This window comes from Meles meles, chromosome 8, assembly GCF_922984935.1.
Source record: "Meles meles chromosome 8, mMelMel3.1 paternal haplotype, whole genome shotgun sequence".
Lineage (NCBI taxonomy): Eukaryota > Metazoa > Chordata > Mammalia > Carnivora > Mustelidae > Meles > Meles meles.
In genome coordinates, this window is record NC_060073.1 from 119,083,648 (window position 1) to 119,095,776 (window position 12,129).

At 47.0% G+C, this 12,129-nt stretch overlaps 1 protein-coding gene across 1 annotated transcript in view; it reads left to right on the plus strand.

The window, feature by feature from the left end:
* MMP20 (matrix metallopeptidase 20) overlaps positions 1-9,558 on the plus strand; it is a 44,620-nt gene extending 35,062 nt beyond the window's left edge. Inside the window, exons 9-10 of the mRNA XM_046017193.1 lie at positions 8,401-8,504; positions 9,458-9,558. Coding sequence (XP_045873149.1) covers positions 8,401-8,504; positions 9,458-9,558 — 205 coding nt within the window. The remainder of the gene's footprint in view (positions 1-8,400; positions 8,505-9,457) is intronic.
* Positions 9,559-12,129: the final 2,571 nt, after the last annotated feature.

Sequence of the window (12,129 nt, forward strand, 5' to 3'; positions counted from 1 at the left end):
TGCTGTCAGGGAGAGCCTCCGAGAACTCCTGGGTGGAGCAGGTTCAGGGAATGACGGGCCACGAGAACACTACTGAAGAACTTCGCCCACTGAGGACGGAGGGCTGGCTTGGGGCCAGGTCGGCTCAGGCTCTGGGAGTGAGGGCTCGCGTGTCCATGCAGCAGGAACTCACAGGGGTGTGGCCACAGGGAACTACACCGCGGAACCCGAAAGGGCCTCTACCAAGCCAGCACCACCCCACGCCACTGATGTGCTGCATAAACTTCAAGGAGAGCTCCTTCCCCGCTCATCCCTTTGCTTTGACAGCTTCTTTCCTCTTCTAGGCAGGCCCAAATGACCCAGCCAGTTTTTCCTTCCTGACACGACTTCCATTACCTTTGGCTCATTTCTCCCTGTAGACAGTCTCTCTTGCTTACCAGGAGCAGACCAGTGGCTACACCAGGGAGCTCCTGGGGTCTGGGGCTGCCGTCCACTCCATCGTCCTTGGAGGCAGTCAATGTTTTCTGAATTTCATGTAAAGTGACGTGCAAATCTACGGGCCCCAGCCCCTTTCCATCCCTATGTCAATCTCTCCATGCAGACAGACTGAGACATGATTGATGCACAGTAGGACACATTCTCTCCCTCCTGGATGCCGCAAGTATACTGAAAAGTGAGTGTTTATTTAAGATTTTATAGTTAGTCACCACAGAGGAAAATAGGTGATAAGTAGTAAAAGTAAGAAAGATGCATAGAGTTCAAAATCTTCTTTTTTAATCATAAATTTTTTGAACTGCATTACCAAACTACCACTTTCAATCTACATGTATCGGGCATGATTATACGCCAGGCTCTGTACTAGGACCTTAACACTCAGAGCACAGAGTTTGCCGGCCAAGAGTGTGGACCCGAGTAACAGAGTGCTCACCTCAGCCCTCACAGCCATCATGGGGCAACCTGGATTACCTTTCTGTGGAAACAGCATGTGCTTCATCCATGGGAATGGACAAGGAAACTGTGAGACGTCACCACACAATGGACAGTTCACACTGGGGGCTATCCATGTTCAGCAAGGCCTACAGTTGAGAGTACCTACCCAGGGAAATAATGAAGAGCGGTCCAAGTGTGACAGATGCCCTGAGAGAAGACTGGATGGAGACCAGTGGGGCAAAACAAAGAGGAAATGGCCAATGCTAGCAAAGGCGTCCGGAAAGTACCCTCAGAGGAAGTGAGCACTGCCCTTCATCTTGAGAAGGGAGTAGGAGTTTCCCAGGGAGGAGGCAGGAGGGCAGCGTGGCTTCCAGGCAGAGACAGCAGTTGAAGCAAAGGCACTGGGGCATGAAATCACCTGTGTATGTGGCAGAAACCTCAAGTAGTTCAGCGTAATAGCCTTGTGGGCTAGAATGAGAGATGTGGCCCAAGGAGAAGCAGGGTGTCAATGATGGAGGGCCTATGCCTTTCCAGGGAGACCAGTGTGAATTTATAGAAAAAGAGGGATACCTTTCAGTGTCCTAAATAAATGAGTAGCCCAGGAAGGTTTGTATGATAAAAATACCCCTCCGGCAGCAGTGTGACCAGAGCAGAGGGGGACAAGATGGGAGCAGTAAAGCCAGGGAGGCCAGAAAGTCACGGGCAACACCTGCAAAGTGCTTCAGGGAAAAACTCTCAACCAAGAATCCTACGTTCAGCTACACTGTCTCCAGGATGGAGACTAAAGAAGACATTCCCAGATAGACAGTAACTGAGAGAATCTGTTGCTGGCACACCCACCTTACAAGCAATACTAGAGAAAGAGCTTCAGGAGGAGGGAAGTGACCCTGGACAGTAATCTGAGTCCATGTGAAAAAAAAAAAAGAGCAGTAAATGTAACTGAAAGATAGTCTAAAGATATATTCCCCCCTTTCCTTCTCTTAATTGATTTTAAAATTAACTGCTTAAAACTGCATATGTATATATGTATATATACTCATTTATTTATTATTCATATATATAAAACTGTATTGTTAGGCCTATAACATTCAGAAACATAACCTATTTGTCAATAACAGCACAAAGCACCAGGTGTGGGGAAAACTGTACGAAGCTAGGGAAATGATATCAAATACTAACTCAAATTCACAAGAGAAACAAAACAGACATATTAAGTAAGGAGGCTAATATATCAAAAACTATAAATATATACTTTCTCTCCTTTCTATCAGCTTCTTAAGAAGACATTACATTGTATAAAATAGTAATTAGAACAATGTCCACTGGGGGTTTGTGACATAAACTGATGTAAGATGTACAAAAACAAGACCATCGAAGGAAGGGACAAGGAACGGACTTTCTGGAGTGATGTTTGTGAGTCTCCCTGGAATCAAGCTAGTAAAAATCTGAAGCAGTGTATGATAAGTTAAATTATTTATGATATGCTCCCTAGCAACCACTAAGGCAATAACTTTTTAAAATGTAGTAACAAAATCAGGAAAGAAACTGAAATAGTACATTGGAAATTTTTCACTAATGCAAAAGAAAGCAGTAAGGAGGGAACAAGGAACCAAAAAGACATGACCCATGTGGAAGACAAACACTAACGTGACAGATATAGATCCAGTGAGAGCAATGGTACTAAATGTGAATGGGTTAAACAATATAATCAAATGACAGATATTATTAGACAGGGTTAAAAAAAACAAGACCCAACTATATGCTATGGGTGGAAGACACATTTCATATGCAAAGATACATTTAGATTGAAAGTAAAAGGATGGAAAAAAGTCTCTATCATGCAAACAGAAACCATAAGAAAGCCAGAGTGGCTATGCTAATATCAGGCAAGACAGACTTTAAAATAAAAAGGGTTACTAGGAATTCAGAGGAACATTCTATAGTGATGAAAACGTCAGTCTACCAAGAAGGTAAAACAGCCCAAAAACAGACCCCCAAAATGCATGAAGCCACCCCCCAAAAAACCCTGACAAAAATGAAGGGAGAAGACAACAACTGAATAATAGAACTTAGGAACATCAGTACCTCACCTTCAATAATGAATAGAACAAGTAGACAAGGAGATCTATAGGGAACAGAAGCCATCAGGAGTATGATAAGCCAACGAGCTCTAACAGGTGTCTGTAGAACACTTCACACAAAAGCAGAACACTCTTCTCCAGGGCTTACGGAGCACTGCCCAGATGAGATGACATGCTAGGCCAATTTAAAACAACTGAAATCATACAAAGTGCCTTTTCTGATCACAGTGAAATAAGCTACAAATCATTATCAGGGAAAACTGGAAAATTTACAAACATGTGGAAATGAACATACTCTAAAACAATCAATATGCCAACACAAGAGACATTAGAAAATACTTAAATATGAATGAAAACAAAAACCAGGTATTTGAGACCATATGCAGGCAATGAAAGCAGTACTCATTGGAAATTTGTCTCTAAATGCATATTTAAAAAAAGGATCTCAAGTCAATAACCTAAATTTCCACCTAAGACACTAGGTAAAAAAAAGCAAATGAAACCTAACGCAAGTGGAAAGAAGGAAATAATAAAGATTATGGTGGAAATACGTGAAATAGAGAATATTACAAGCAATTTGAGGAACTCAATAAAACTAAGTTTGGTTCTTTGAAAAGATCCACAAAATTGACAGATTTCTCACTGGACTGGCCTGGTTAAAAAGAGAAGACTCAAATTACTAAAATCAGAATGAAAAAGGGAACATGACTACCAATCTTACAGAAATTAAATGGATGATAAAGGACCCCTATGAATAACTGTATGCCAGTAAATTTAATAACTGGACTGAAATGACAAATTCTGGGAAAGATGCAAAATGAAGAAGCTGAGTCAAGAAGAAATAGCCTGAATTAACCTATAACAATTGAAGAGATTTAATTCATAATCAAAAAATTATCCACAAAGAAAAGCCCAGGACTACATGTTTCAGTAGTGAATTCTACCAAAACATTTAAAGAGGAATCAATGCCAATTTTTCACGAACTCCTCTAAAAAATAGAAGAGGAGGGGTCGTTCCCCAGCTCATTGTACAAGGGCAGGATTGCCCTGATACCAAAACCAGACCAAGGCATCACAAGGAAATAAAACTTCGGATCAGTATCTTTTGTGAATATGGATACAAAAATCCTCCAAAAATAGCAAACCAAATCCAGCGCCTATAAGAAGAATTACACACCATGACCGAGTGGGATTTTTTTCCCAGACGTACAAGGTTGGTTTAACTTCTGAAAATCAATTAATGTGATACACCATATCACTAGAATAAAACACAAAAGCCGTATGATCACCTCAACAAAGGCAGAACAAGCATTTGGCAAAATCCAACCCTGTTGCCAAATAAAAACTACTTGGCAAACTGGAAACAGGACAGTTTCTCAGCCTGATGAAAGGCGTCTGTGAGAGCCCACAGCTGACCGCAGGCTCCGTGGAGGAAGCCTGGATGCCTTCCCCCTAGAATCAGGAACAAGACAAAAGTTTCCACTCTCACCGCTTCTTTTCAACATTGTACTAGAGGTTCCAGCCGGGACAATTGAGCAAAAATGAATAAGATAAAAGGCATTCAGACTGGAAAGGAAGAAAAACTATTTCTATGTCTTGTGATCTTTTATACAGAAAAACCTTGGGAATCTTCCCAAAACACCTGTTAGGACTAAGTTCAACAGATGTGCCGGGTAGAGCTCAGCACCTAAAAATCAATGGCAGGTCCATACATCTCTTTCCATACATTTCAGTGAATAATCCAAAAATGAAGAAAACAATTCTACTTACAATATATCCAAAGAAATGATAATTTTAATAATTATATATTTTATTATTACCAAGAATAATAAAAGAAATTAATAGTATTTTGAAATAAATTTAACATAAGAAGTAGAAAACTTACTGCATGAAAATTAAATAATCTAAAGGGAAAGAGAGCTCTTGTCCATGGATTACAAGCCTTAATTTTTTTTTAATTTATTTGAGATAGAGAGAGAGCGAACATGAGCATGGGGAGCAGCAGAGGGAGAGGGAGAAGCAGGGAGCCCGATGTGGGGCTCAGTCCCAGAACCCTGGGATCATGACCTGAGCTGAAGGCAGACACTTAGCTGACCAAGCAACCTAGGTGCCCCAAGACTTAATTTTTTTAAAGATTTTATTTATTTATTTGACAGACAGAGATCACAAGTAGGTAGAGAGGCAGGCAGAGAGGAGGAAGCAGGCTCCCTGCTGAGCAGAGAGCCCCAGGCGGGGCTCAATCCCAGGACCCTGAGATCATGACCTGAGCTGAAGGCAGAGGCTTTAACCCGCTGAGACACCCAGGCGCCCCAAGACTTAATATTTTTTAAATGACAACACTCCCCAAATTGATCTGCAGGACTTAACACAATCCGTATCAGAATATCACTGGTTTCTTTGTAGAAATTCACACGCTGATCTCAAATTCATATGGAAACTCATAGGACCCAGAATAACCAAAATATCTTGATGGTAATGTCGTTACTTGGTACCAGGGAAATTGGGAACTCAATGGTAACTTTGTAGGTCCCATCTACTTAACGTCTACCAGAAGGGTCCAGATGTTATCAGCCAAGCCCACAATGGTGATTTGTGTTTCAAGCCTGTATTTTGAAATGACTGTGTTAAGAGTAACACTCTTTAGAAAGCAGTTACTGGATAAGCAGAAGGCAGAGGGGCGAGCCCACAGGGCACGAGTCTGTTACACATGAATGTGGTAGGAGCAGGGGAAAGAAACAGTGATTTCACAATAACCCCAAGCATTTTGCCTGGGTTTTTGTAAATGTGATTGTGAATTTAAATTCCCAGCTCGATGTTGCTTCTCTAAAAGTTCTTCTGAAAAAAAATTTTTTAAAGATTTTATTTATTTTAGAGAGAGAGCATGAGTTGGGGGAGGGAGACACTCCCCAGCAGGGGTCCCACCAGCATGGAGCCTGACTCAGGGCTCGATCTCAAGACCCTGAGGTCATGACTGCAGCCAAAATCAGAAGTCCAAGGCTTGACTGACTGGGCCACCCAGGCGCCCCTTGAAGCATTTTGTATATATAATATTTTTACCTGTTACCCTCTGAAGAGGAACATATAACATTTTGGGTGTTGCCCCCCCCCCACCTTAGTGACCTATGCAGACCGATAAAAGAGAAAGACCTTTCTTCCATATCTTCCTATTGGATTAAGAGTCACTCTTCTCTCTTTAAAACACACCCCTGTATCTAAACTGTTGCTCTGTTCTCGAGGAAAAGAGACTTGCTCAGTTCTTTGATCCTTTCCAGTCCGCCCCATCCAATTCAAGGAGAACACAGCAGACCCCCACTCGGAATAATCTCCCTACAGGGCATCTCTAATCAGTCACTCACTCGGAACTGAGAACACATTTTGCCATTAAACAATATAAATGGTGGTTACATTCTCAGAATCCCTCCCAGATGTTTGCTCACCATGCACAAAGGTAATGCACAGCGCTGGTTTAAAAGCTCAACTTAGAGTCCTCCCTTCAGAGCGGACAGAGGAGAGTGGATACCTGGAAGTGGGACCACCACGTTCCCTGAGCCCGGGCTCCAGCCCCTCCCTCCGCGCCGTCCTCCACGCCTGCAGGCCCACGTCGCTCTGCCCTCTCCTCTGCGTCCCTCCCCAAATACTGAAGCTTCAGAATTATCGTCACTCTCTCCCGCCAAAGCACCCGTTTCCTCTCCACAGTGTCTCCGGGAGGTGAGAGAAGAAAGCAGTCTAGCCGTCAAAGGCCCACAGTCCTTAATAAGGGGCTCCGGCCTTCAGACCCTGGGAGGAGGCAAGCATAAGAGACTCAGCCCGTGGAGCACCCACTGTTCCGGGCTATTCCTTTTTTTTCTGTCCCGTTTCCCCGACTCCACTCCTGAGACCTCACAGTCCCCAGATGACCAGGGGCCCATTCCGCAGGCCACACTGGCATTTCTGATGACAGTAAAACACAGGAAATGTTTTCCGTCTCTGTCTCTGCCACAGTGACTCGCAGAGCTCGGTTTTCCCCTCACCCCACTGGGAGGTTCTGATGACCCTCCCAAGAAGGGCATCTGGGACAGTCAGCGTCCACTCCTGTCCGCCACTCTCCCCCGCTAGTCACACTGGCCTGAATAATTCTTGGCCAACGTGCAGTCCTGCTCAGGGTCAAGAGGGATCTGCCCCCAGCCGGTGTGGTCACAGCCATGTGAGAGGTGGTGGGCGTCTGCGGCTGCAGGACATGGCTCAGGGCTCCAGGCACCAGCAGAAACTGTCTGACCTTTTGGTGGGAAATGAGTGGGGCGTCCACCCTGGGAATGTCCCCGGTGGGGGCTCTGTGCCAAGGAAGAAGGAATGGTCTCACCCTGGAGACAAGGGCTGCCTGACTGCCTGTGCAGTCAGCCCATACCAGGCAGGCTGATTCACACAAGTCCCCGTCTTCTGTTCGAGGGGCGGCGTGGGTCACAAAGACGGGCATGAGACATTCTTCCGAGCAGTCATTGCGCTGTGGCTGCTGATCCGGCAAGAGAAGCCTAATCTAGTATTTGGTCCGTTGTGTAATGTCTCCAGGAAACAAGAGCAATTTAATGCCGTTCACCTGGTTTCAAGGCAGAGGCTGGGTTATCCGAGATTTTCTTGCTCCTGAATGTCACCTGGCGACTGTCTGCCCATGTGTTTGTTCACTTGTTGTGTGTCGTTGGTCCATCGCTCCTCCACAGACACGGAGCAAGGGGGCCTGTGAATAAAAGCCCCCAGGAAGGGCTTTCAACTGATTCTTGGACAAGAATCAAGATTCTTGGACAAGAATGGCTGTGGTAGGGGGTCGTTGCGACAGTAAATAACGCAGTCACAGTACACGCCGAGTTCCTTTGGGAAGGCAACATACCTGCTTTTTAATAGTGATTTTCTTTCCTTAGTTCTTGTTTTCTAAGATTTTATTTATTTATTTGACAGAGATCACAAGTAGGCAGAGAGGCAGGCAGAGGTGGGGGGAAGCAGGCTCCCTGCCGAGCAGAGAGCCCCATGCAGGGCTTGATACCAGGACCTGAGATCATGACCTGAGCTGAAGGCAGAGGCTTTAACCCACTGAGCCCCCCTGGCACCCAATATTTCTTTTTTTAATTATAGGAACATGTTGCTATGATATATGGAATAATTCTAAGATTAGTTCTAAGAATATATCTATTTACAGACTATTTAGAGCAAACGAGCTGTCCTAGAGTCTAAGGAACTTGGGAGAGAAGTGATGCAGTGTGTGTCTGTGTGTCTGTGTGTGTGCGGACGTGTGTGGCGAAGAGAGGCTCAGAGAGGCAAAGACACGTATCTAGAGCAAGTTCTCAGTCGGGCCTGGGTCACAACGACCGACAGGCGCCGTGTCCCCTCCCATCAATAAAGACCGCTTCCTGACATTTTTGTGGAATGACCCTTCCTCCAGCTACGATGAGCGGAAACGGAAGATGGAGAAAGACTACCCGAAGAACACCGAGGAGGAATTCTCGGGGGTCAATGGCCAAATTGACGCCGCTGTGGAACTGAACGGTGAGCACCTCCGCTGAGAGCGTTCTCCGAGGAAACAGGTAGTGGGGGATGGGGCTCTGCTCTGACATGAGGGGAACAGGCTTCCACACGGGAGTCCGTGGTCTTGAGTCCCTTACCAGTCTCGCTGACCAGACCGACGTAGAGAAAGTACAGAATGTCTACCACCAGGACTGTCTGTCTGCAGATAGAAAGTTCTAGATGGATGGCTGCCATCCGTAAGCGGGAACACCTCCAAGCCCACCCAGTCAAAACTGCCTCTTTCCTCTTGGAAATGCACATCCTGTCGACCTTCCCAGGGCCTTTCCCCACCCCCTCACCCCATCCTGCAATTTAGAACGGAGCAGAGCAGCCAATCTGAACCGGACAGGGTCGAGGAAACGCGGCTGAATCTTGCCGACCAGCCGGCACCTTCCTGAGTCTGGAGCACAGGGCTGGACTCTGGCCAGAAACCCAGAGAGCGGTCCAGACGCGACGCCTGCTCTTGTGGGGCGGCTAACAGCCCCGGGACATGCCACGCGGCGCAGACGCCAGCGCGAGGAAACCGGGCTGCCTGTGACTCGGTACTGAGGCGCACCTTGCAGCGACTGCGGGAGGCAAGCGGAGGAGGGAAGATGAGACCCTGCATCCGCACTTGGAGTTCGCACGACGGGACGTCAGCGGAGTTTTAGGGACTGGCTAGAGGTTTGGGTAGGGAGAGGAGAGGAGGGGTCCCTGGAGGGGAGCGAAGGCACCATCACGGCTGAGCCCCACCTGCTGGGTCAGCGCCCCCGGGAGGATGGTGAGCGGGGCCGGCTGGACCGAAGCGCTGGGTCCGAGGGCTCCAGGAGAGCCGGCACAGGACTGCCGCTGCCCCGGGGCGTCCCCAGCCCCCCTCTGGGGCTGCCTCCAAACCCTCCCTTGCTGGCTCTGCCAGTCATTTTCAGTAACGACATTTTCAACCTTGTCTCTTTTAGGCTACATTTACTTCTTTTCAGGACCTAAGGCATACAAATACGATACAGAGAAGGAGGACGTGGTCAGTGTGCTGAAATCCAGCTCCTGGATCGGCTGCTAAACAGGAAGGTCTCGTGTTTTCTGGGGAGTGAGCATGACGGCCAGCAGCTGGTCCCGGGACGGCAAGGACCGAGGCAGAATGCAGGATAGGGGTCTTCCCGCAGCCCTCAACCCCGAGGGCACTTAGACTTCGTCGGAAATCATACGCTTCTCAAGTTTTTCATGGTTGCAGATTCATAATTCTAATCTAAACGGACAATTTCTCTAGGGTCAGCGTCACGTAAAATCAGAATCGAACCATACTGTCCTCCACTAGACACCCACTAGACTCTCCTTACCTAATATATAGAAGAAAACTGATAGATTTGGTTTTTATTTCCAAGAAGAAGCCTATTTGTGGATTCCCTGACACATATTATAACTCCTTTTAATAGGAAACGTCGTTGCCGTACAAATTATAATGACTCCTTACCAGCAGCGGCGTTTGTGGCCTCTGCATTTGTTGTGATAAGCAGACATTTGTCCGCCTGTACCTTGAACCCGGCACAAACAAAATACCGTGTGAGTCTTCTTTCTCGTTGTTTGAGGACGAGCTCCGTGCACTCACTGGCCTTTGCAGTAGGTCATAGAGGGCAAACCTATTCAAATGAGTTTTCACACGAGGCAAGAGATGGACACTTGGCGAGAAGAAATCTTTTAACAAAAGCCAATAAAACTGTTGTCTAAGAACAGTTCCTCATTTCTCTTTTCAGTGAATATTTAGTAGCTTCCATCACACTTTGTCCGGCAACCCCCTTTGCACCTCGCGGAAGCCAGACCGTGAGCAGCCCCAGGAGAAGCGCAGTTGCCGGCTCCTCTGTGGGCTTCCCAGCAGCGCGACACCCCCGAGAGCCGCCTTCGCCCCGTCCAAGGGCGTCTCTTGGCAGGGGTTTTCCATCTGGGGGAGGCTCCCTCTTTAGTTTTTCTTACTTCAAGCTAAACCTTTTCTTACCTACTCATCAGTTCAGGGAAAACACAGCTGTTTGTCCTCCTTGTGACCTCTTTTTTAACTTCACCCTCTAGAACGCAAGGATTCTGAAGACTGAGTCAAAAGTTAGGGGATGAATCATTTAGCGTACACCGTAGGCCGTCTGGAACAGCCCAGCGCTCGACACATCCGCTGTGACCGTCCCCATCACGGACTGCACTGGTGTCACGGGGCGAAGAAGGGACAGGACCATACCTGGAGGTGACTCCCAGCCTCCCACTTGGTCACTGTTTGCCACTGAGAGCCAAGCAGATGTTGAATCTGACATTGAAGACCAAGTCTAGCACGCCTGCTTTCCAAGGTCAGTGGCGTTATTAGGAAACAAAGTTGCGTTTGCAAGAACAGCCAACGGAGGAGAAGAGCGTGATGGCAACGAGCAAGGAGTCGAGGCCGCCTGGCAGCTCCCCAAAGTCTCAACACGGACTTAGCCACAGCGCACGATTCCACTCGTGGGTGCACGCCCGTGAGGCCGGCTGACCCGCTCCGGTGTGGATAAGTTTGACAGCAGTACACTGAGAAACCAGATACAAGAGGCCACCGGCTCTAGGATTCTGTTTCTACGAGGCGTTCGGAAGAAGAAAATCATAGACACTGAAAGCGGACGCGTGCTTGCCACGAGTTGGGGGAGGGGCGGCGGAGGGTGACCTAGGCTCGGGGTCGGGAGTTTCTTTGTGGGGTGATGAAAATGTTCTAGAAGTGGTGATGGTGAAGGTCTCACAACGCTGTGAACACACAAAAAGCCATTGAATTGTACATTTTAAGTGGATACATTGGATGTGAACTGCCTCTCAATAAACCTGTTGTCTTCATAATGACCATAAGCAAGGAGCTCCAGGTTATGTGGTGATCTCTGTAGGGCGCCCCGGCCAGCTGGGGCAGGGATCCACAGCAGGGAAGCGTTAGCCCGAAGACGCCTGGGGCCGAGCCCCACCAGCCACAAGTCCTCCCACTGCCCGGGGCTCGCCCAGGGACATGCACAGGGCAGACCCTTCACTAAATTAACAAATGTTACAGGGCACAAAAAAGCATGGGCTCTGAGGTCTGACTGCCTTCAACCCAGATCTGTTATTTTTAGCCTTAATCTCAGTGTCGGTTTCTTCCTTCCTAAGATTAGAATGGAATATCCTTATGTCCTAGAGATATGTAGAGGCTTAAATACATAAGTCAAAATATACAAAGCCCTCAGATAGTGACAAGTGCCCTAGAGGGGCTCTGTGATTGTTGTGTGGAAGCCATTAGAAGTTACTGTGCTTTGAGACATTTTGGAGAATTTGTATATATCCCTCGAGATAACTGAAGACATTATACGGCATCATGAGTCTTGGTAACCCGTGGCCTGAAATTTTCCTTTCCAAACTCAGGATGAAATCAATCATCAAACAAGGTACTGACTGTTGCTATCTCCCTTCTCCCCCAAGAATAATTCTTAAAATTTTCTTTAAAAAAAAAAAGATTTTATTTATTTATTTGACAGATCACAAGCAGGCAGAGAGGCAGGCAGAGAGAAAGAGAGGAGGAAGCAGGCTCCCCACTGAGCAGAGAGCCCGATGCGGGGCTCGATCCCAGGACCCTGAGACCATGATCTGAGCTGAAGGCAGAGGCTTA